The sequence below is a fragment of the Oncorhynchus masou genome, chromosome 18 (assembly GCF_036934945.1).
Source record: "Oncorhynchus masou masou isolate Uvic2021 chromosome 18, UVic_Omas_1.1, whole genome shotgun sequence".
In the NCBI taxonomy this organism is placed as follows: domain Eukaryota; kingdom Metazoa; phylum Chordata; class Actinopteri; order Salmoniformes; family Salmonidae; genus Oncorhynchus; species Oncorhynchus masou.
In genome coordinates, this window is record NC_088229.1 from 32323961 (window position 1) to 32350849 (window position 26889).

General features: G+C 42.6%; 1 protein-coding gene across 1 annotated transcript in view; it reads left to right on the top strand.

Annotated features, from left to right (window-relative positions):
- Window positions 1–26690, top strand: part of LOC135504427 (partitioning defective 6 homolog beta-like) — a 39765-nt gene extending 13075 nt beyond the window's left edge. Inside the window, exon 4 of the mRNA XM_064923024.1 lies at window positions 22848–26690. Within this exon, the coding sequence (XP_064779096.1) occupies window positions 22848–23728 (881 nt within the window). The 3' untranslated portion in view covers window positions 23729–26690. The remainder of the gene's footprint in view (window positions 1–22847) is intronic.
- The last annotated feature ends 199 nt before the right edge of the window (window positions 26691–26889 follow it).

A 26889-nucleotide genomic window follows, 5' to 3' on the forward strand; every position in this document is an offset into this window, starting at 1 on the left:
TAAACTACGTAGAATTCTGGCCTGTTGGCACGGTTACATCGCACATTTTGGATTTGATCTGTTGAATCTTTAGAGAAATTTGTCATTGAGCTCACAGGAAAAAAAACTGAACGAAATGGAATTCAAATAATTTAACTATATTGGTCAATTTGTTGTTTTAAAAATGTCACTTAATACTCAACACTACTGCATGGCCATCGGATGTTGTATGGATGTGGGTCTATGTATTGTCTTCTTTTACTAATGGTTTCTAGACTGCTAGACTGGTAGGGTTCTTAATATCAAATGACGATGGATGTATCAGCGTTGTCTCTTTCTCTGGGCTCAGTCTGTTAGGATGTAAAGAGCAGGTTGTGCTCTTTGGCTGCCTGTTGCTGTCTTTACTCCCCCTCTGCAGTCTAGGAGTTCTTTCTAGGCTGTAAGTTTGTATGAGAAGAACTCATGGTGGTTATAAAAGAGCTGTATGTGTTTAGCCAGAATGTTTTCCCTCCAGCCATGGCTTACCTTGTCATTGTGGAAGTAAACAAGTCTTTTTAAGCAAGTGGCAGACTTATTTTATTTTTTAAATCCAGATTAAGAATAAAGTTGTCGTTGTATTGATGTTTTGATGAGCTGTGTGGATGTGGAATATTGTACATGTTGATGGGGATTCTGTGGAATATGTGTGGAGTTAATGTATTGGCAACACACATTTTAAATTTGCAGGGTATTCAAATCTGAATGAAAGATGTTCTTTGTATGTCCACGTGCTGTTTGTGGGCTTCAGATGTGGGGGTTGTGAACTTTTTGGACATTATATATTCTTGGGCAGTGTTGGCTTGCCTTCTTTAGGCCTATTTGAGTGTGTGTCCAAATGATTGATTTCAGTATGTCAAGCTATTAATGATTGAAATGACCTAGTGATTCTCTCTCTCTCTCTCTCTTTCACTTACACATGTTTTCCAATCAAAATCCTATTATTCCTAAACCTAAGCGTAACCCCTAACCTAAGTCTTTGTCCTTGTGGGAGACCTGGGAAATGTCCTTATGTTTTGCTGTCCTTTTGTGGATTTCTGGTACATAATGAGGATCCTAATATAAACACACATAGAAGAAAAAAACACTTACTAGAAATGGTGGAGAAAAAATTTAGCTGTCTATCAGGATTTAATTTCTGACAATGTATTGTTTTGACAATATAGCAATAATTTGTGCCATTTGGTTGTACTTGCACCAAAACGACAGTATTTTTCATTCATACTGTAGCTTGTTCTCCATCTTTTTTTTCTGGTGAGCCAACATGTTTTCAGCACTTTTATTTCCATGACTGATCAAAACTCTCTTGTCCCTCTGCAGTAGACATATGGTGAGCAATATGTTGGAACATCAAATCACAATACACATAGAATAGTGAGAATCGCAATACATATCGTATCGGTACCTAAGTATCGTAATAATATTGTATCGTGAGGTTCCTGGCAAATCCCAGCCCTGAATCTTACACAATGTCTGGAAGGCTGTAGTGCAACCAGTCCCATGCCTGTTTACCTGTTGCCATGGTAGCCCTGAAGAGACCTGTGCACCATTGTATTAATGGCCCTGGATATTGTTTAGGGATGATGGGAGCTGCAAAGCCTGCTAGGGAAATACCCACACAGACAACAAACAATGACAGTTTTTATACTTTTGTTTTTCTTCTGTCACTTGTGAAGTTAAAGGGGTATGTTTATGAATGACATACTGTTGCTTCGGCCTGCACAACAAATTGGTTGGAGTTAATGTGGTCAGTTGGGAAGCTGCTTTATTTGTTCTCAGTGCAGTATGTTCTGACATAACAATAGGAGTCTTTCTTTTTACTGAACAAGACCTGCAGGAGAGCAGTGTGCCTTCCCCTACCGTCGCCATGTCATACAGGTACACTGTTTTTGCTGAGGTCAGTGTAAGTCTTTTTATGGTGGTCAGCCAGAGAAAGAGAGCTGTACTCCTCTGTTCATCACTTAAACACTATTTAGATAATGTGCTCTTTTTGGCTGGCGCTAGAGCGGCGCAAGTGTCAAACGTACGCCAGTTGGCGATTTTCAGTCATGCAGAAACTAGCACTCTGGTTTTTTTCCACCCCTTTCGGAAGATTCTGCAATTTACCTGTCTAACATCAATTTGCTTGTGCTGAGGTGGGAGGGGTGGCAATAATTGAGGTGTGTCCTTAAATACGAGCGCAAAAGTGACAACTTCATTCAGTGCGAATGGGGAAATTTAGCGGCAACGCTGTTGGTTATGGCATGGATTTTGACAGAGGAAGTGGTGTCTATCCAGTAGGGATGTGACAAATGAACAGTGTTGCATAACATTTAAACAGCAAAAAAAAGCATTGGTTTTCCGTTAAACAGACCTTCTCTGGAGATAGTTTTGAAGCGCCATTGAACAGGCATTTTAAAGGAATGCCGCTATTGAAGTGGTACTGACGACCAGAACAGTCAATCAAGTAATCTTGAGCTGCCTGTGCACAGACCACTCTATCCTAAAAAACTATATTTTTTAAAAGTTTGTGTAATACTGACATACCAAGACATTTTAGTAGAAAGAAAACACATCTTCCACTATGAATCAATTACTAAGATTCAGTATTTTTTTTGAACGGAGGAGACTGAGTAGTTGCCGTACTTCAGAGAACACAAACACTTGTATCTTTCATAGCGAGCGAGAGAGGGGAAGGGCACAGTATAGGCATGTCTGCCACCAGGCAGATGGAGTCAAATCCATGCACTAGTCCTATGTGTCGCCAATCAAAAGCTGTATTTCGTAATGGAATGCTGAAGTTAGCAATTCCTTGATTTAAAAATAAATAAATAAAATAAAAATGTATAATTTAATCCTTATTTTACCAGGTAAGTTGACTGAGAACACATTCATATTGATAGCTATGACCTGGGGAATAGTTAGGGGGTGAGGAGGGGGGGATGAATGATCCAATTGGAACCTGGGGATGATTGATCCAATTGGAACCTGGGGATGATTGATCCAATTGGAACCTGGGGATGATTATGTGGCAATGATGGTATGAAGGCCAGATTTGGGAATTATTCATAACACTGGGGTTACCTTGTGACTCTCAAACCCGGATCCGGGAGTGTAATCATAGCCTCAAACGAATTAGCATAACGCAGCGGACATGAATACCCCTAGAACATTTTCCTATTCATGAAAATCACAAATGAAATATATTGAGACACAGCTTAGCCTTTTGTTAATCACACTGTCATCTCAGATTTTCAAAATATGCTTTACAGCCAACGCTAGACAAGCATTTGTGTAAGGTTATCATGGCATAATGCTATGCTAGGCTCTGCTGGCATCAGGCAACATTTTCACGAAAATAAGAAAAGCAATCAAATTAAATAATTTACCTTTGAAGAACTTCGGATGTTTTCACTCAAGACTCCCAGATCGATAGCAAATGTTCCTTTTTTCCAAAAATATTATTTTTGTAGGCGAAATAGCTCCCGTTTGTTCTTCACGTTTGGCTGAGAAATTGACCGGAAAATGCGGTCACTACAACGCCGAACCTTTTTTCAAATTAGCTCCATAATATCGACAGAAACATGGCAAACATTGTTTAGAAGCAATCCTCAAGGTGTTTAACTTATCTATTCGATAATATATCCGTCGAGACAATTGGTTTCTCATAAGAAGCGATTGGAAAATTGGCTACCTCAGTATTTTACGCAAGATTTTCTGCGGGAGACATCATGTGACCGCTTGATAAATGTGGTCTCTTACGGCTATTCTTCAACATAAATGCGTAGAAAGACATCACAATGCTGTAGACACCTTGGGGAATACGTAGAAAACGTAAGCTCATTCGTAGCTCATTCACAGCCATATATGGAGTCATTGGCATGAGGCGGTTTCAAAAAATGCGGCACTTCCTGGTTGGATTTTTAACTTGGTTTCGCCTGTATCAGTTCTGTTGCACTCACAGACAACATCTTTGCAGTTTTGGAAACGTCAGAGTGTTTTCTATCCAAAGCTGTCAATTATATGCATAGTCTAGCATCTTTTCGTGACAAAATATCTTGTTTAAAACGGGAACGTTTTTCATCCAAAAATTAAATACTGCCCCCTGGTCATAAAAGGTTTTAACACACCTACTCTTATAGTAAGTGCCACGTGGTCTTTCGTGACCACAGACTCGGGATGCCCGTTTAACGTCCCATCCGAAAGACGGCTTGCAAAGTCTCAACTTCAGTAAAGCAGTAACTTAACGTTAACGATCCCAATTGTGTTTAAACCTTCACACCTACCAACCAGCTGTGATTCATAGTGCCTGTGTACTCATGGAGCAATATATATATATATATTTTTTTTTTTGCTTTTTGTTGTTGATTTAAAATCAAAGCATTGCGTTCCCTCCCCTCAATGAAGGCTTTTTTTGTCTTGCCCGCAGGTTAGCGTTTTTCATCATTAATCTTGTTCTAGAGGCAGCTCTGCAGAGTGGTCACGAGCTTGCACAGCTACTGTCATAAAATCTGATTTTAATCTACCCTTAACCATATTGCTAACCCTAATGCCTAACCCTAACTTTTTAAACCTTAAAATTAAGACCAAAAAACAACCACTTGTTTTCATACATTTTTACAATATAGAGAATTTTGACTTTGCAGCTAAGCCCAGCTAGTAGAAATCGCTATGTTTTGCATCAAGGACAAGACTCATCCCAACAACTTGCAATACATTCACCATGTACCCAAGATTGTCAAGAAAAGGGTTGGCTCGTGAGACCGCTTTGAAATATATCTTAATCACCAAAGCTTTATGAAAAGATCAAGTTTGGGAGCAGCAAAACAGTGAGCGGACATCCCCTTTTTATCTATGTACATTATTTTAGCCAGTTCCTGTTATTTTGGATGCGTGTAAAACCCCCTTCATGCAGGCTATATGCACACCATGGAATGAGAGATGAGATGATGCAGGTGACCCTGGTATTTAGAAACATTGAAGTTATTTTCCTTTAACAATTGCTTGTTGTCCGTTTCATTAGATTAAAAACCAAGCACTTAGTACGTTACCCCTACTTGAAAGCTGGTTCAACAGCAATGTGTCGGGTGTCTTGCTTATCCAGGCCATGCATTAGCCAAGTAGTATATCCATAAAAGGTTTCTCAAATGTCTTTTTCTATGGCTTTTGCATTATTTACAATTCATAGGCCCTACCTGCATACTCCATTTTGCTTGTAGCTTATCCGTACCAATTTCCAAAGCGCCTCATGTCCAGTTAACAAAGGTCCTACAAACATATTCAAATGATTCAGTCCTATAATGCCATAGCCCATCTACCATTGATATCTTGCTTACTGCGAACGTGCTTCGCACACCGCCTACAATACATTTTTAAGGGGAGCCTAGTAGTATTTTTTTATTTCTGTAGAAATGCAATGCATAAAGGCATGTGAATGGTCAAGCCCTCATCCCACCTACAACTTATTATTTATCGAAACACATCACTATCACACCACCGCCAGCTATTGCACCCATAATTCCCACTGTAAAAAATTGCCACAATATTGTAGTGTGACCTATAGCGCTATTATCAGTACTAAAATGTACCATTGAGTTAAGTTTGTTAATATAGAGCCCAATGTGTGTCCACCAGTGACCACAACTGTTTGAACCTCATGGCCTCTGTGGTTACCTCCACCATCATTATCAATAATGAATACAGACCTCTGTAGGGGACACCACTCTCAAATACAGTACGTAAGCTTTGGTATCAGTTGTCACTGGAATGGGTTTGTCAGACAAGTGGAACACAGGGTTGTTGTAATAGAATTCATTGTTTATCTGTGTCTGTCATACAGAGCAGAACACTCCACCCTCGCTTCACCTTCTGTCCTGTCCTCACAGCATGAGACTGTCCAGGTTTCCATACTGATGGAACCCAGTTACTCAGGGAAGATGGGTGTGTTTTGTTCAACTGATGTCATCATCGCCATAGTTTCAATTATAAAAAGCACAAGGGTTTTTATGAGGGCGAGTGGAATTACTGTGCTGCTCGAGCAATGACTGGCAAAGTAATTAACTATGACTCAGAACAACACTACATAGTGTTTGCGTACATGATATAGTCTACCCACACAGTAAAGCAATCAATGAAGCATGATAACTGAGTTTAAGGGTGACAGAGTAGGCAGAGCGTGGAGACAGAGAAAAGTAATGAGAGATCAAAAGGAAGAGCAGTGAACAAGTGAGTGAAGAATGCAGTGTGGATGGAGGCAGAGTGAGGCCTTAGATGGGGGATGGGGAGCTGGAAGAGGAGGGGGGCTTCATTGAGTGGAATGTGGCTAGCCTCTGATCACCACTGCTGGGCAGATTGAACAGGACAGCATACCGTACACAAGAGTGGAGCCATGGGACAGGAGTTAGCTGGACCACCACGCTAGGGAGGAAGGGAACAAGTACTAACTACTGCGGGACGGTGGAGAGGGAGATAAACAAAATGACGCAAGGGATGAGGGACTGAATTGGCGGGAAAGTACAGGTGGTATTGTTTGCCATGTTGGTCAAAGGGCAGTGCTTTTATGTATTGTAGTACTGTACTAGCATTTAGAGAAGGTAGATTTCCTCCAAACGGACACTATCTGTTTATAGGGCTGGGTGTTATCCTGATCACAATATGAATGTTGGAGATATGCATATTTTTGGATTTCAGAATTCCTTGATATTTACATGGCTTCTCCACATACTACAGCCTCCCAGGGTAACACTCATTTGGCTGCTAATATCTCAAATGGAGCCTGTTGTGCCACCCGAACATGTCCAATATAATTAAGGCTTATTCATATGTATAAATGCTAATTTACACGGTCCTATTGTTATCCATGATGTGACATGGGAATTTGTCTCTATTTCCCAGCTCTAGTTACAGACAATGCCCTATACAATGTATATCTGACTATACACTAACATTTCCTCTTCAGAGCCTAGATTAAAGTGACTGCCGAGCTCCCTGTCTTTGACGAACCCAAGGAGGATCAGACCAAGAGATGTGATGTGTGAGAGAGAAAGGTGTTCTGAGACACACTAGCCCATGTGCCTGCTCCTCCTTCCCCTCTGTCCTCACCCCTCTCGCCATGGAGGCTGCGTGTAGCAGGCTGCAGCAGGAAACTGAAATACAGCACAGGCATGGTCCAGCATCACCAGCAGAAGTCAGTCAGACAACCGAGAGAGGCAGGATAGAGAGAACCAAGCCAGTGTGGATGTAAGGGACGAAGGGAGAAGGAGAGACTGCGAGAGGCTGAGTCAGATGTATGCCCCAAGAAGAACTCTGCCACCACTACTGAAGAAATTCCTAGTGTAAACAGTTGATGAGTGATAAATTGCTTGAACTTTTGGCCATTATGCTGTTTGTGTTGTTAGAGGTGTGTCGACCATTCGGACAAAACTATTATTGTAACGGATATGGGCAATGTTCTGGATACGATTATGATCCAATTTTTTTTCCAAATCCAAATTCACACATCAGGCAAGTGAGGTGCTACGTGGTCTAAACTCAACTGGCTAGTTTGCCTGTCTGTAAAGAGATGGCCGGGCCGTATCTTGCTTCTCTGATTGGAAAGTGAAGCTGTATTTCTCTGTCCACTTATTTCATAAATTCACCCAATCACTTTCACTTCTCTTATTTGGTCTGATCATTGACTGCTGCTGTCTCCTGTTAGCCTGCTACTAAGATGCAATCAAATGTCCAGGACGTTTGCTATCAAGCAATCAATGTGTCTTAATAACTAACAAACAGGGTGAGGGTAGGGAAAAAAATATCAAATGCGGACGTGCATTCTGACTCATAGCAACCACTGCAAGTTGAGGACACATAGACACAGTTCAGCCCCCCCCCGCGGCTCCTAATCTGCAGCCTGTTTGGTCTGGAGACTTGCAGGGAGGTAGAGATTTTGGCAAAATCTACTTGGACATATTAAAACATTTCATTTTTCCCCGATCACGAGTATCAACTGTCAATTTACAGATACAATTAGGAATGGGGTTGCACAATTTGGGGAATATTCAGGGGTGGGAATATATGTGAATGAATATTAATACCTTTTGAAATGTAGATGTTTTTTTGCGTTGGATATATTTACCATATCATATGGAGACACAAACAAACCTTTTACCTTATCATAAGTAGACAATTGCAAATGATTAAATCATTCCAATAGAGAGAAAAAAACTTAAGTTACGAATTGAACTTTAATTAAATGAGTTGACTCTAGATGTGGGATGATTTCACTGAACAACAAAAGAAAGGGAATATTGAATGATCCCCACTGATCCATCGCATCTCCCAACACAACGTTTTCAACATACATGTGTAAAATGATAGTCTAGAAACTAAAGCTTTGGTTGTCTTCCTCTCAGACTTCCATGTCTTCTCCCTGGACCTCTTCAATGTCCACCACTTGAACATCAGACTGAGGCCTCATCTCCACTGTCACTTTCCAACCCTGTTGAGGATGGCTTGTTGTCAGGCTTAAAAACCTCAAATTTGCCCGGATGGCCACCAATTTTTCAACCCTTGTCTAGGTCAGCCTTTTGCATGCTTTGGTGTGTGTGTGTGTTCCCAAACAAGGACCGGTTGCGCTGAGGTGGCTGATGTTGGTGGGATTTGGAGGATGATGGAGGCAACAGGGGAAAGAGCCTCAGATCCACAAAGTTCATTCCACCAGGTGGCTTATGAGATATGTTGGCACAACTGCCATATTGCATCTCCATCCCAAAGCCCTTGCTTGGAAGTGTATGTCGCCAGACTGCTAAGAACCCTGCCCTCATCCAGACCAAGGTGGCAAGACACGGTAGTGATGACACCATAGGCCTTGTTGATCTCTGCACTAGACAGGATGCTCTTGCCAGCATACTTTGGGTCCAACGTACGCTGCAGTATGTATGGGTCTTCATGCTTTTTGATGCATTTCAGAACTGCAGTTTCCTCTGCTTGGAGCAACAGTGAAGTGGGCAGGGCAGTACAGATTTCTTCTCTTACATCTGCAAGCAGAGTCTGAACATCAGACAGGATGGCATTGTCTCCCTCAATCCGTGCAATGGCTACTGCTATAGGTTTCAGGAGTTTCAGGCTGCTTACCACACTCTCCCAAAATACATCATCCAGGAGGATCCTCTTCATCGGGCTGTCCATATCGAGAGACCGTGATATGGCCATTTCTTGGAGATACACCTTCCCCCCCGGAGACGGTCAAACATGATGACAACACCACCCCGACGGGTGTTTCTGGGCAGCTTCAATGTGGTGCTCTTATTCTTCTCACTTTGCTTTGTGAGGTAGATTGCTGCTATAGCTTGATGACCCTTCACATACCTAACCATTTCCTTGGCTCTCTTGTAGAGTGTATCCATTATTTTCATTGCCAGGATGTCCTTGAGGAGCAGATTCAATACATGAGTGGCATAGCCAATAGACCAAGCAGCCTTCATGTTCGCAGTGTTGTCCGTCACCAGTGCAAATACCTTCTGTGGTCCAAGGTCATTGATGACTGCCATCAGCTCATCTGCAATGTTGAGACTGGTGTGTCTGTCACTTGTCTGTGCTCTTGTAGAATACTGGTAGAGGGGTGGAGATGATTCCCACAAACATTCAACCACCAATCAGAGATGATTGCAATACAGTCTGCTTTCTCTATGATTTGCTTGTCCTTCACTTGAACTCTGCATCCAGCAAATGAGTAGATCAAGCATGTCTGGTTGGTGGGGTGTATGCTGTGCGAAGAACATTCAGAAATCTCTTCCAATACACATTGCCTTTGAGCATCAGAGGTGAACCAGTTGCATACACAGCTTGAGCAAGACATTCATCAGCATGTATGACTACGTTCCTCCATTGAGTCAAAAATTATATCTGATTCCAAGAGGACCATGAGCTGTTACCATCGATAAGGTGTCTGATAAATAATTATAATCTCGAATAAAAGTAGAGGGATTTTTGCCACAGATTGCTTGTTGTGAGCACTGGGGGAACTTTATGCACTTGGCCAGATGATTCTGCATCTTTGCATTCTTAACATGTGATTTGGCACAGTATTTGTAAATGTACACAGCTTTTCCTTCTACATTAGCTGCAGTGAAATGTTTCCACACCGGATAGTGCCCGTGTCATTTTCCTGTAAAGATGAGGGAAAAAATGAGGAAAACTCAGTGGCTCTTTGCTTGACATCATGAGAAAATCAAAAGAAATCAGCCAAGACGTCAGAAAAAAAACAATGTAGAACTTCACAAGTCTGGTTCATCCTTGGGAGCAATTTCTAAACACCTGACGGTACCACGTTCATCTGTACAAACACCATGGGACCGCGCAGCCGCCATACAGCCCAGGAAGGAGACCCGTTCTGTCTCCTAGAGATGAACGTACTTTGGTGCAAATCAATTCCAGAACAACAGCAAAGGACCTTGTGAAGATGCTAGAAGAAACAGGCACAAAAGTCTCTATATCCACAGTAAAGTGAGTCATATATCGACATAACCTGAAAGGCCGCTCAGCAAGGAAGAAGCCAGTGCTCCGAAACCGCCTTTAAAAAAAGCCAGACTACGGTTTTCAACTGCACATGGGGACAAAGATCATACTTTTTGGAGAAATGTCCTCTGGTCTCATGAAACAAAAATAGAACTGTTTGGCCATAATGACCATGGTTATGTTTGGAGGAAAAAGGGGGAGGCTTGCAAGCCGAAGAACACCATCCCAACCGTGAAGCACTGGGGTGGCAGCAGCATGTTGTGGGGGTGCTTTGCTGCAGGAGGGACTGGTGCACTTCACAAAATAGATGGCATCTTGAGTAATGTAAATTATGTAGATGTATTGAAGCAACATTTATATACAGCAGTCAGGAAGTTAAAGCTTGGTCGCAAATGAGTCTTCCAAATGGACAATGACCCCAAGCATACTTCCAAAGTTGCGGCAAAATGGCTTAAGGACAACAAAGTCAAGGTATTGGAGTGGCCATCACAAAGCCCTGACCTCAATCCTATAGAAAAGTTGTGGGCAGAACTGGAAAGCGTGTGCGAGCAAGGAGGCCTACAAACCTGACTCTGTTACACCAGCTCTGGTTGGAGGAATGGGCCAAAATTCACCCAACTTATTGTGGAAAGCTTGTGGAAGGCTACCTGAAACGTTTGACCCAAGTTAAACAATTTACAGGCAATGCTACCAAATACTAATTAAGTGTATGTAAACTTTTGAACCACAGGGAATGTGACGAAAGGAATAAAAGTTGAAATAAATCATTCACTCTGCTGTTATTCTGACATTTCACTTTCTTAAAATAAAGCGGGGATCCAAACTTACCTAAAACAGGGAATTTGTACGAGGATTAAATGTCAGGAATTGTGAAACTGAGTTCAAATGTATTTGGCCAAGGTGTATGCAAACTTACGACTTCAACTGTAAATAGTTAAGCAGGTAGATTAATCAACTCCTTTGTAAGATAAATGTTTTATATTGAAACATGTATGGAAACAGGTGAATTAACACTCAGTTAGCAGGCTCAAGCAAGCTAAAACCCACATGGTAGCATAAACAAACTAGCAGAAATTAATTTACATTATTTAAACACACTTTGCTGTATATACTAGTTAACAAAAAATCATGTATGTCATATTCACCCCACCCAATATTGTAATCAATACTTACCAAAAAGCATGTAGTCCTTGGCTCAGACAGTATAGTGCTGTGGGCTAAATAGCTTCTCATTAGTGTGCAAGATCTTGAGTCAGCTGTTCATGTGATGGAAGAATGCACTGTGCATGCAGAGGGTTGCAATTCCATTGAATTGGGGATAGTGTAATCAAACTATGCCACAAGACCTAAAATTGCCTTGTGTACCTCCATTAAAAAAATACAGTTTCAAGCAAACTTTTTTGATGAATTTAAGCAAAATTCCCCAAATTCCCTGGCTTAACTTTTCATGGAAAATTCCTGAAATTTACAGGAAAGTTTTCGACCCTTTGTAACCCTAATTATGAATAGGAGTATGTCCATGTCGGCACAACCCCGAGTTATTGTATGACCATGATCTAATGATAGCAATGCAGCTTAGTCAGGGTTTTATTTTGTCAATCCTCCCTTCTACATCTGTCAAGTCTCTTCCAATCTACCGCTAAAAAAAGTTACACCTACACACTCTGCTCCCCACTTCCCTTTACGAAAGGCCTGGCTTTACCCCTCTTGCTCTCTCCCCCTTATTCTTCCCATTGCTTTTATCCTTATCCTCCCCCCTCTCTCTCACGGTCTCCACTGCTGTTCTCTCCTATTCCTTCTCTCCAGTCTCTTATCAGCACACGGCTCTTTTTATCTCGGCTGTGCCAGGGAGGTATGTTAACTGTTAGCCTGAGGACTCGCACCAAATTCTTTTGCTGCTCTGTCGTTTGCTACATATTTTAGTCTGAGACTGCCATCATTGAAGTCGTCTTTGGTGACGAGGGCTGCTGTTCAAAACAAAGTCATCAGCGATTTGGATCGTCTGTAACCAATCAGAGTATCAAAGCCAATAACACATTTTCAAACCTCCGCTTTACCCTTTACCCACGTGTGTTCTGGCTCTGGACCAACCCATCTGTTTCTGGACCAATCAGACGGACCCCGAATGTGTTCGCATTAGGTCAAGGGTCGGGGATGTTTTCGGATCTAGGCTCATTGCGGAGAAGAAACTAACGTTGTGGGCGTAGAGTTTGGAGTCTGGGTAGCCAGGCAAGTTCACTGAACCCAGAATAGAAACACCACAGGATTGTTTTTTTCGCCCCTCACCCTTCCCCCCCCATTCTTTAATGATCATTCATTATCCTCTCCTGCACTCAACCCCTCCCTCAGTCACCCCCTCACGCACTCCCTCCCCGTTTTATCGCTCTGTGACTGGAACACCATGGTACTCACCATGTTGGGGATATCAGGGCCTGTCGTCAACATATGGCTGTTTCTTGAACAGTTCTTGTTGAGAAACATTCAAACAGACGCAAAACAGTGTTCTCTAGAGTTCAACACTTAGTCATGTAACTTTGTAAATGTTCAGGTCACATGTACAGTTAAACTCAATTCAATATCTGTATTTAGATGAAGGATGATTGTGTTTTCATCGTTAAATCACAGTACTCTCACGGTAATGGGTGATTGACAGTCCTGTTGCTCTGTGAAGGAAATTGTGTCACGTTGAGCATGGTGTCACATTACACTGACATGGCCCTCTGCTCTGTCTGTGACTAACAACAGACAGAATGTCCGGAGGCTCCACCAGGGATCATGTCACCAGAGATAGATATTGTAGCAGTAGCTTTTTGGAAATTAAGTCATATTTTATTGGTCACATACACATATTTAGCAGATGTTATTGCGTGTCTACCGAAATTGTGTTCTTAGCTCCAACAGTGCAGTAATATCTAACAATACATACAAGTCTAAAGTAAAATAATGGAGTTAAGAAATATATAAATATTAGGACTGTCGGAGTGGCATTGACTAAAATACAGTATATACATATTGAGTGAGTAAAAAATTATTGAAGTGACTAGTGTTCTGTTCTTAAAGTGACCAGTTATTCCATGTCTGTGTATATAGGGCAGCAGCCTTTAAGGTGCAGAGTTGAGTAACCAGGTGCTAGCCGGCAAGTGATGGCTATTAAACATTCTGATGGCCTTGATAGAAGCTGTTTTTCAGTATCTTGGTCCCAGCTTTGATGCACCTGTACTGACTTCGCCTTCTGGATGATAGTGGGGTGAACAGCCAGTGGCTCGGGTGGTTGATGTCCTTGATATTTTTGGCCTTCCTGTGACATCGGGTGCTGTAGGTGTCCACGATGACATCGGGGGCAGGCTGTGTCCCGAGTGATGCGTGGGTAGACCGCACCACCTTCTGGAGAGCCCTATTGCGGTCAGTGCAGTTGCCGTACCAGGCGGTGAAGCTGCCTGACAGGATGCTCTCAATTGTACATTTGTAAAGGTTTGTGAGGGTCTTAGGGGCAAAGCTGAATTTCTTCAGCCTCCTGAGGATGAAGTGCAAACTTGAAGCTTTTCACCTTCTCCACTACTGTCCTGTGGATGGGGGCGTGCTCCCTCTGCTGTTTCCTGAAGTCCACGATCAGGTCCTTTGTTTTGTTGAGGGAGAGGTTATTTTCCTGTCACCACTCCGCCAGGGCCCTCACCTCCTCTGTAGGCTGTCTTGTAATTGTTGGTAATCAGGCCAACAACTGTTGTCGTCTGCAACTGTTGTGTCGTCTGGGTGAACAGGGAGTACAGGAGGGGACCCCTGTGTTGAGGATCAGCGAAGTGGAGGTGTTGTTTCCTACCTCCTACAACAGGGGGTGGCCCTTCAGGAAGTCCAGGACCCAGTTGCACAGGGTGGGGTTCAGACCCAGGGCCTCGAGCTTAATGATGAGCTTAGGGGGTATTATGGTGTTGAATGCTGAGCTATAGTCCATGAACAGCATTCTTATATAGGTATTCCTCTTGTCCAGATGGGATAGGGCAGTGTGGTGGCGATTGCATCGTCTGTGGATCTATCGGGGTGGTATGCAAATTGAAGTGAATCTAGGGTGCCTGGTAAGGTAGAGATGATATGGTCCATAACTAGCCTCTCAAAGCACTTCATTTTTATTTTTTTTATTTCACCTTTATTTAACCAGGTAGGCTAGTTGAGAACAAGTTCTCATTTACAACTGCGACCTGGCCAAGATAAAGCATAGCAGTGTGAACAGACCACAGAGTTACACATGGAGTAAACAATTAACAAGTCAATAACACAGTAGAAAAAAAAAAGAAAAAAAAGGGGAGTCTATATACAATGTGTGCAAAAGGCATGAGGAGGTAGGCGAATAATTACAATATTGCAGATTAACACTGGATTGATAAATGGTCATGTACAGGTAGAGATATTGGTGTGCAGAAAAGTAAATAAATAAAAACTGTGGGGATGAGGTAGGTGAAAATGGGTGGGCTATTTACCAATAGATTATGTACAGCTGCAGCGATCAGTTAGCTGCTCAGATAGCTGATGTTTGAAGTTGGTGAGGGAGATAAAGGTCTCCAACTTCAACTTTTTTGCAATTCGTTCCAGTCACAGGCAGCAGAGTACTGGAACGAAAGGCGGCCAAATGAGGTGTTGGCTTTAGGGATGATCAGTGAGATACACCTGCTGGAGCGCGTGCTACGGATGGGTGTTGCCATCGTGACCAGTGAACTGAGATAAGGCGGAGCTTTACCTAGCATGGCCTTGTAGACGACCTGGAGCCAGTGGGTCTTGCGACGAATATGTAGCGAGGGCCAGCCGACTAGAGCATACAAGTCGCAGTGGTGGGTAGTACAAGGTGCTTTAGTGACAAAACGGATGGCACTGTGATAAACTGCATCCAGTTTGCTGAGAATAGTGTTGGAAGCAATTTTGTAGATGACATCGCCGAAGTCGAGGATCGGTAGGATAGTCAGTTTTACTAGGGTAAGCTTGGCAGCGTGAGTGAAGGAGGCTTTGTTACGGAATAGAAAGCCGACTCTTGATTTGATTTTCGATTGGAGATGTTTGATATGGGTCTGGAAGGAGAGTTTGCAGTCTAGCCAGACACTTCATGATGAAAGAATATGTCCGTAAACACACCAGCCAGCTGGTCTGCGCATGCTCTGAGGATGTGCCTAGAGATGCCGTCTGGGCCTGCAGCCTTGCAAGGGTTAACCCGTTTTGAATGGCTTATTCACGTCGGCCACTGAGAACGAGAGACCACAGTCCTTGGGAGCAGGTTGCGTCGGTGGCACTGTGGGCGAAGGTGTTTATCTTGTCCGGGAGAACGACATTTGTTTTCCGCGACGTGGCTGGTTTTCCCTTTGTAATCCGTTATTGTCTGTAGACCCTGCCAAATACGTCTGGTTTGAGCCGTTGAATTGCCTCACTTTGTCTCTGTACTGAGGTTTTTCCTGTTTGATTGCCTTACGGAGGAAATCACTCCACTGTTTGTATTTTACCATATTCCCAGTCACCTTGCCATGGTTTAATGTGGTGGTTCGCACTTTCAGTTTTGCGCAAATCCTGACATCTATCCACGGTTTCTGATTTGGGTAGGTTTTAATAGTCACAGTGGGAACAACATCCGCTATACAGTTCGTAATGAATTCAGTCACCGTGTCAATGTTATTCTCAGAGGCTACCCGGAACATATCCCAGTCCGCGAGATCAAAACCAGCTGCATGCATGGATTCCGATTGGTCAGACCAGTGTTGAATAGACCTGAGCACGGGTACTTCCTGTTTGGATTTTCTGCCTATAAGAAGGGAAGAGCAAAATGGAGTCATGATCTGATTTGCCGACGGGAGTGTGTGGGAGGGCCTTGTAGGCATCCCGGAAGTTGGAGTAGCACTGGTAGAGTGTTTTAGCAGTGCGAGTACGACAGTCAATGTGTTGATAGAACTTCGGTATGATGTAGACAAAATATCTCAGACTATCCATGATGAGCCATCAGCCAGGAGCTGATGACGATACCTTTTTATGAGGATTAAACACTGTATTGATCAAGCGCCTCAGAGTGGTAGTGCTGGTCTATGACAAGGTCCCACCTGTCCATATATTATTGTTTATTATGATCTAAAAGGCTAAACTGATTCTAGATCAGCACTTCTATCCTAAGACTGGCCTTGACCCCAAAGATCGATCGAGTGAGTTTGTGACTATCGTTTAGGTATATTAGTGACTCGAGGTGGAACTCCTTAACTGAGAGGAGAGTCCCTACTTTAAACAGACCCTGTGGGGGTTGGAGATGCATTAGTGCATTCCATTCACAGTACACACTTGTGTGCGAGAGTTTGAATATCATGTCTCCCTCTCCTGCTCTGTTACTCTTTAATCTTGGCTTGTTTTTGCCATTCTCTTTCCAATGGCTCTATTTAAACGGTGTGTGGGAAATCATAATAATCATAGCATATTTTGAATAGCTTAGCGGTATAGACCCATGAAAAAGGTCTAGCTATTGGATTTTATCCAGTATGCCAGGGTTGGTTGCAGTCATTTCAAGTTTTTGAAAATGGGTGCCATTCTTTGTCAATTATCCATTTTACCCCTGTTTTATTTCCAGAATTGATGACTGAAATTTGAGTTGTTTTGTGTCACTGATCAACACTCAAAACCCAATGTCAAAGTGGAATTCTGTTTTTTGAATGGTTTACAAATTAATTTAAAATGAAAAGCTGAAATGTCTCGACTCAATAAATATTCAACCCCTTTTGTTATGGCAAGTCTAAATAGGTACAGGAGTAGAAATGTGCTTAACAAGTCACATCAATTCCATGGAATCACTTTGTGTGTAATACTGGTGTTTAATAATTTTTTGAATGACTACCTCATCTCTGTATCCCATACATAGTTATCACATACGAAGGTCTCTGTCGAGCAGTGAATTGTAAACGCAGATTCAACCACAAAGACCCAGGACGTTTTCCAATGCCCCGCAAAGAAGGGCACCCATTGGTAGATGGTTAAAAATAAACAGACATCGAATATCCCTTTGTGCATGGTGAAGTTTTTAATTGCACTTTGGATGGTGTATCAATTCACCCAGTCACTACAAAGATACAGCTGTCCTTTCTAACTCTGTTGCCAAAGAGGAAGGAAACTGCTCAGCGATTTCACCATGAGGCCCATGGTGACTTTAAAACACTTACATAATTTAATGGCTGTGATAGGAGAAAACTGAGGATGAATCAACATTGTAGTTACTCCACAATTGACAGAGCGAAAAGGAAGCCCATAGAGAATATAAAATATTCCTAAACATGCATCCTGTATGCAACAAGGTACTAAAGTAATAATGCAAATAATGTGGAAAAGCAATTCACTGGTTGTCCTGAAATATGAGATATTACGGTGTCTTCAGAAAGTATTCTGACCCCTTGTTACAACCTTATTCTAAAATGGATTACTTAAAAAAAAGAAATCCTCAGCAGTCTACACACAATACCTCATAATGACATACAGTAACAAAAACACGTTTTTGTGTATGTATGCAAATGTATTAGAAATAAAAAAAAACGCATACCTTATTTACTTTAGTATTCAGACCCTTTGCTATGAAACACCAACATTGAGCTCCGGTGCATCCTGTTTCCATTGATCATCCTTGATGTGAATGTGTGAATTCAAATGTTAGGACATGATTTGGAAAGGCACAGGCCTGTCTATGTAAGGTCCTACAATTGGCAGTGCAGGTCAGAGCAAAAAAACAAGCCATGAGGTTGAAGGAATTGTCCGTAGAGCTCCGAGAGAGGATTGTGTCACGGCACAGATGGGGAAGGGTACCAAAACATTCCTGCAGTATTGACTGTCTGCAAGAACACCGTGGTCTCCATTATTCTTAAATGGAAGAAGTTTGGAACCACCAAGACTCTTCCTAGTGTTGGCCGCCTGGCCAAACTGAGCAATCAGGGGAGAAGGGCCTTGGTCAGGGAGGTGACCAAGAACCCGATGGTCACTCTGACAGAGCTCCAGAGTTCCTCTGTGGCGATGCGAGAACCTTCTGGAAGGACAACAATCTCTGCAGCACTCCACCAAGCAGGCCTTTATGGTAGAGAAGCCAGACTGAAGCCACTCCTTAGTAAAAGGCACATGACAGCCCGCTTGGAGTTTGCCAAAAAGGTACCAAAAGACTCAGACCATGAGAAACAAGATTCTCTGGTCTGATGAAACCAAGATTAAACTCTTTGGCCTGAATGCCAAGAGAACCTGATACCATCCCTATGGTGATGAACAGAGAAAAGTACAGAGATCCTTGATGAAAACCTGTTTCAGAGCGCAGGGTGGCTACTTTCAAAAATATCAAATCTAACACTTTTTTTGGTTACTACATGATTCCATATGTGTTATTTCATAGTTGTGATGTCTTCACTGTTATTCTACAATGTATAAAATAGTAAAAATAAAGAAAAACCTTTGAGTAGGTGTGTCCTAGCTTTTGACTGGTATTGAATGTAAATTTGATTTTTATCATCAGTACATTTGCCAACATTTCTAAACATGTTTTCACTTTGTCATTATGGGATATTGTGTGTAGATGGGTGAAAAAAAATCGAGTCCATTTTGTATTCAGGCTGTAACACAACAAAATGTGGAATAAGTCAAGGTATGAATTCTTCCTGAAGGAACTATGCTCACTACATTGCATTCCTGAAGTTTGAGTCACGAATTTAAGGAGCATAAAGGTGAACTCATATCTACACTGCTGGTGATATTTTTATTGTTTACTTAATTATTAGTCTGCTGACTTCCAACCATTGTACATGATGAGGATAACTCATAAACTCACTCGAGCCACTGAGTGTGACGGTGACCCCGGCAGCCCGGCCCTAGGGAAATGTGCTGGGACATATGACAATGGGGGACCCCCAAAGGGACTCTCACCAAGCGCGTCACAGATGATTAGTCTGGGTCCATGTGGCTTTAGCGCCATAGTATTGACTATTTACACCCGCTTGCTTTATCGACCATAGGAAAACAGAGGTGGCGAGTTGGAGAGAGAATTTAGGAGGGGTCAACTCTTCGATTAGGGGTGTGTGTGTAAAAGTCATGTTTGTCTAATTAGACTGAAAGCCGTGCTTGCTGCTTTAATGAGATATGAGAAGGGATTGGTTTTCACTGGCATCAGTTGTCACAGAGAGGATCATTAGAGTCAGAGAAACACTCAAGAGATGGAGCAATCAAATCTAACTTCATTTGCCACATACCCCGAATACATCAAGTGTGTACCTTACCTTGAAATGCGAACTTACAAGCCCTTAACCAACAGTGCAGTTCATGAGTTAAGAACATATTTACCAAATAAACTAAAGTAAGGATGAAGTGACTTTGCATAGATGATAAACAGCGAGTAGCAGCAGTGTACAAAACAAATGGGGAGGGGTGTCAGTGTTTGTGTGTAAGCTCTGATTTGTTGTGTGGGCTGTTATGCGGCAGTTGGTCTGCGTGGCTGTTTATGTGATTTAGAGAACAGCTTGTCTTTGAGGCTGTATGAGTGGGTCTCCTATTCTACACTATATCCTTGACTATAACCTCATTGTTAGACTTTCTTTTTGATATTTGGGGGGGACTGTGTGAAAGAGGAGAAAAATGTAGACATTCACTGGTATGCCTGACTGCACTGTAGGGACCAGTCTGCCAGACCTGTGCGTGCCTGTCCTTTTAGAAATGCCCTACTGGGTGTAAATGTAAACATACCTCTGTGTGAACATCACACATACTTCTGTATATATAGTGTATGTCGACACCCCTTCAAATGAGTGGATTTGGCTATTTCAGCCACACCCGTTGCTGACGGGTGTATAAAATCGAGCACACAGCCATAAAGTATCCATAGACAAATTGCAGTAGAATGGCCTTACTGAAGAGTCATTGACTTTCAATGTGGCACCGTCGTAGGATGCCTGCTTTCCAATAAGTCAGTCAAATTTTCGCCCTGCTAGAGCTGCCCCAGTCATTTGTAAGTGTTATTATGTTGAAGTGGAAACTTCTAGGAGCAACAACGGCTTAGCCGTGAAGTGGTAGGCTACACAAGCTCACAGAATGGGACAGCCGAATGTGCGTAGGGCATAGAAGTCATCTGTCCTCTGCAACACTCACTACCGAGTTCTAAACTGCCTCTGGAAGTAACGTAAGCACAATAACTGATTGTCGGAAGCTTCATGAAATGGGTTTCCATGGCAGAGCAGCCACACACAAGCCTAAGATCACAATGCGTAATGCATTGTTTCTGCTGGAGTGGTGTAAAGCTTGCCGCCATGAACTCTGGAGCAGTGGAAACACGTTCTCTGGAGTGATGAATCACGCTTCACCGTTTGGCAGCCCGAAAGACGAATCTGGGTTTGGCGGATGCCAGGAGAATGCTTCCTGCCCAAATGCATAGTGCCAAATGTAAAGTTTGGTGGACGAGCAATAATGGTCTGTGGCTGTTTTTAATGTTTCTGGCTAGGCCCCTTAGTTCAAGTCAAGGGGAACTCTTAATGCTACAGCGTACAATTACATTCTATACGATTCTGTGCTTCCAACTTTGCGGCAACAGTTTGTGGATGGCCCTTTCCTGTTTCAGCATGACAATGCTCCCGTCCACAAAGCGGCGTACATACAGAAATGGTTTGTCGAGATCAGTGTGGAAGAACATGAATGGCCTGCACAGAGCCCTGACCTCAACCATTGGAATGAATTGGAATGGCGACTGCGAGCCAGGTCTAATCGCCCAACAACAGTGCCCGACCTCACTAATGCTCTCGTGGCTGAATGGAAGTCCCCGCAGATATGTTCCAACATTTAGTGGAAAGCCTTCCCAGAAGAGTGCTCCACTCTTGAACATTGGAACATATCTGCTCTTATACAGTAGCAGCGAAGGGGGGACCCAAAAATAATACGGATGATTTTGGAATGAGATGTTCAACAAGCAGGTGTCCAAATACTTCTGGTCATATAGCGTATTAGCAGGATGCTTCAAAAACATTGAGTCTGGATTATTGTGTGTGTTCATGTATTTTAACTCAACATACCCAGTGTGTTTTTGTGAATATTTAAACCTATAATTTGTTTTGCAGTTATTTGTCCTGGTAATAAATATGTCTCATGGGAATTGAAATGGGATACTGCTTCTCTGTACAATTGATCCTTTGTTTTTGTTTTTTTGATATGGGGAGGGGAGGGGGGAGTACTTGTCAGAATCTGAGTTCTGAAATCCTTATCTACAACCTGCCTAGACCCTATCCCAGATCCACACAGTCTGTAGTGACAACGCAACTATCCCTGGACAATTATAGATGATGCATACAGTATATTATATCACCTGAGCTAACTTCAGTGTACACTACGTTACAACACCATGGGGTACAGAAACATGTCTTTCATTCTAGGATATACAGTACCAGTCAAACGTTTGGATACACCTACTTTTTTCTACATTGAGTTGGTCCGCGGAGTGAAGTAAAAGCAGCCAACAAGTGGTCAGCATATGTGAGAACTCCTTCAAGACTGTTGGAAAAGCATTCCAGGTGATGCTGGTTGAGAGAATGCCAAGAGTGTGCAAAGCTGTCAAGGCAAACGGTGGCTATTTTGAAAAATATAAAATATGTTTTGTTTAACACTTTTTTTGGGGGGGGGGGATTACTTTGTGATTCCATATGTTATTTCATAGTTGTTGTTAGTATTATTATTATTCTACAATGTAGAAAATAGTTTCAATAAAGAAAAACCCCTGAATGAGTAGGTGTGTCCAAACTTTTGACTGGTTCTGTGTATATATAGCCAGCGGGAGAGAGAAAAGACAGACCGATAGATAAAGAGAATGACTGGGACACACAACACAGGAGGGAGTTAATGTTTATGATAATGTTCAGCATCTGTGTGCTGGTAGTTAACCATTAGAGCCATTGCCTGGTTCTCTCTGTCCTCCCAGACCTTTGATCTAGTATAGAGTCCTAGCCATGCTCAGGTATGTCCCACAGCAGCACGGTCGCCATGAGTAAGCCTGTGAGGAATTCAGAAAGCGCTTTCATGAAATAGAGACACGAGTCTATGCTTCCATTTACTCCACATGAGGAATAATACCAGGGAAGGGAGGGCAGAGGAAAGCACTGAAACAAGTTTAGTGAAAGGAGGGAGTGGCTCTAAGATAAGGGAAGCATTGGGCTTAGAGAAACACAATGGCGTTTGCATAACTACAGTAAAGTCTGCAGTAGAATGTCAGTAATGAATTATACTTCCACCATGATAATGATTGTCAGTAAGCATTTATGGGATGTTATTGGATCCCGTCTGCACTGATGTGATATTGATATGGTTGGTTCTATTACATATCATGTTTTCCCCCTCTCTTTTTGCAGAGGAAGCAGACTACTCTGCGTTTGGTACGGACTCTCTGACCCGTCCTAAGAAGACTGTCCTAGCTGCCGTGTTGCTGCGGCCTGATGCCAACCGGAAGAAGCCCCCTGTGATCATTAGCCTGCCCAGGGACTTCAGGCCTGTCTCCTCCATCATCGACGTGGACATCCTCCCTGAGACACACCGCCGGGTGCGCCTCTACAAGCACGGCCAGGAGAAACCATTGGGTTTCTACATCCGCGACGGCTCCAGCGTCCGGGTCACACCCCAGGGTCTGGAGAAGGTTCCTGGGATCTTCATCTCCCGCATGGTGCCTGGGGGCCTAGCTGAGAGCACTGGCCTGCTGGCCGTCAACGACGAGGTGCTTGAGGTCAACGGCATCGAGGTTCAAGGCAAGTCTCTGGACCAGGTGACTGACATGATGATCGCCAACAGCCACAACCTCATTGTGACGGTGAAGCCAGCAAACCAGCGCAACAACATCATACGGAGCAGTGGCGGAGGGGGTGAGGCGGCTTCCGGGAGTTCGGGTCGCTCTTCCGACAGCGGCGCAAGTTTCTACGGCTATTTCACCCCTGGTGCTGCCATAGCGACGACCCCGGCACACATCATCCAGAATTTCCACCCAGAGGAGCTAGAAAGTGATGAGGATGATGAGGACCTGGTGATCGAGGCAGACGGGGAGGCCTTGCCCATTCCACGGGCAGCCTCGGCCAGCTGCAGCATGCCCTCCCTACCCCGCTACGAGCCTCACCTGAACCTCCGCTCCACAGCCAACGGAGCCCTGGCCTCCAGCACCGGTTCACTGAGCACGGTCAGCATGCCCGACAGGGGCCTAGAAGGAAGGAGCCTTGAGGAGGACGGCACACTCATCACACTGTAGACACATACACTCTTCATACTTGCACAATAATTACAGCACGCACACATTCATACTTAAATAGTTTTACTCTCGCTCTTATATGCAAAAACATAGTCTTGCACATACATTCAGATACCTTCATGCATACACAAAGAACACAAAAGCCAAGACCTACGCATGCGTGCCATAGTATCGCCACAGCCCTCCCTACAACTGTGACCCACAGACAAATTAATTAGACATGGTGTTTGTGTGGAAGGGGAAACTCCTGATTCAAAACCACAAAAAGCACTTGTTTCTATTTTGGGAGGGGGAGACCGTTTCTATATTCTTCCTCTTGATGGCAGGAATGAGATGGTATTCTCAGTTTCTTTTTTTTTTTCAATTTTGTGAACTGTACGAAAGGACTGATTTTTAATGAAAGAAGTGGGCAAATGAATGCACATATGTATGCTCTGACCTCACCCTAGCTATTCTACCCTGGCTTGTTAGATAGAGGAGACTGTGTCTTGAGCACATTTGACAATCTGCTTTTGCCTGGTCACTTTGCAAATGACAACAACCCTCTCCTAGGTGATTACAGCATGTGGGAACTGAAGTAATGGCTTCCATCCTATCTGTTACCATAGTAACCAACAAAGAGCAGAGGTCTGCAATAATACTCTAATTTTAGTCTGATGGGGAAAAACAAATATGGGCTTTGTGTGGATCCGAACAGGGTTAACCACTATTCCTATGTTTTTCACCACAAGCTTTTAATGTTGATAATCATTAAAAACCAACTAGAAGCAATTATGCGAAGCAACTGGACATTCGAAAATCTCTAAGGTTTAATGCTGTTTTTTTCTGTTTTATTTCAATCAAATAATTTACTGTATGATTTTTATTTAGTGGAAAATAAGTGTACCGCAACATACAATATTGGAATTCTAAGGACCCATGGGTAAGGACCATATCTCTACATTACTGTCGTTGGTGATAATCCAGGATGTCGTTGTGTGGGGTGAGGAAGATCCATCTTGTTTTTATTTTTTATTGAACATTTCTTTCCTCATGACAAGGGCTATTTCCCCACTTTGTCTATAAAGCGTGACAGTATGTGATTGTATATGTGATTCTCTGATTTCTCTGACCATGACTCTTCACTCATCTCAGTATGTTCCTCATGTTCCCTCTTTTTTTTTTTCATATGTCCATGTTTTGTATGGGTGTAAGTACATGTAACCGATAGGGTGGACTTTCTTACAGTTTTCCATCTCTAAGTTCACTTTGATGTGGCCTGAATCATTCGTGTTTGAACAGTGCCCTCAATTCATATACAGTATTTGTCCCTATTTCAAAGAATGTAATACTGGTATAGATTGCACATGAATAACTGGACTGTGACTGATGTTACATAACTTAGAGCTAGGACACTAATGCCCCAAGAGAGGAGGGATGGGACTGTTGAAGAACCAAGTCGGCAGGAAGAAGTTACTATTTTGACACTCTCTCACACACTCTCCGACCCAGTCTGTGTTTGCACCTTGTGTTTGAGTAAGGTGGAGTTCGTCTAGCGCTACGCATTGAATAACTTGGATCAGGTGAGGGGAGTGCGTATTCTCACCTGTTCCTGGTCACATGTATGTCTGTCACCTGATGTCTGTACCTGTGGTTGTTCAGGAAGGTAAACACCAGCAAGGTGATTTTTAGAATGCCGGTAGCATCGATCCAACAGACTTGCCCAAAACACGAGACAGTTTCTCACCGAACCATAGTTGTGGGAAGTTGGGGTGCTGAAGGTGCTGCAGCACACCTGCCCGCAAGCTACTTCCCGCGGCTATGCAGCAAACTACAAATGCTTAACTTGAAACTGATCAGGCGAGTACTGCAGAACGTCTTCATTCCGATAGATTGTAGTTTTATTCTCTGTGATTAGTTGCCATTGAGCTGTTGTGAAGTATATTTGGGAATTAACACTAAGGCTGTACTCAACATGTAAACAGTAATAGAAGCTAACATACTCCTTTGAGAGCAGATGGGGCACTGATGTGCATCATTTCTCATTGATTTTGTTTTTTTCTAGGGGAAACGAAATGTACTGGGAACAGTTGCCTTACTCCCCTCTAACCCCATCTATTGAGCTGGACTGCAGTCTTGTCTTACCTGTAGAAATCCCTAATGAGAATCATAAACACTGGATCTGTGATCATACATCTGCTCAGAGCAGGTTATGTGAACTGAACTTCCACTCCCTATCATACTGACTCATTGACACTGTGAGGTACTATTCCATTCTCTGTTATGGTACACACGGTGTTGACGAGTTGAGATTTGCTTTGTCTCTCATTCCAAACAGTTCTGTAACATTCAAAGCATGACGAGTGACATTTTGAATGGCTGAATTTTAGAAATCTGTTTAATTTATTTTAGTTTTAACTACACAGGGCATTGGGATTGTAACTACAGCTATTTATTTTGTAATCATGTTTCAGCATAGCAATGAAAAGTCATATGTTGTCATTTGTGTAACTGATCCACTATGTTAATTGGTTGAAGTTCATGATCTCATCTATTCCTGGTAGGTACTTCTTCTTGTCCTATTAAAAGTAGTTTGATTCAAATGTTCCTGTACAAGCAGTTTATAGGGGGGTAGATTATAACTCACTATGATAGTCGTTCCCCCCCCCCCAATACTGTGACTTCCTTTATTCCTGGAGAAACCCTGTATTTCAGAGAATACACAACAGGCTTCGGAATTATATTGTTTTGTGTCAGTTCCTTTTTTTTTAAAGATAATGAGCAAGGATTTTTGCTTGCTAGATAAATCCTAAGGTATAGATTTGTACTGAACATTTTCAGTATTTTCTTATCAATGCTATATGATGTACATTTTTATCACATTTAATGAACATGTTTTAAAGTAGTAAAGAAATGTATGAATAGATGCACATGTATAATTATTGATTCCATGAGCTGGAAAAATAAACTAATATGTAGCAATCATTGACTCTGTTTTGTTTATTTTCTTCATTTAAAATGCTGGTTTTTGTAATAATAAAAAATGTAAATATTTCATGAGCCAAAAATAACAAAATGCAGAAGATCATATCATGTGCAAGTGCTCCCATCATATCTTGTCATGTTCCAGACTTGGGACCATTGGCTTGGGCACAGTTGAAACATAGTAGCAAAGATGCTGG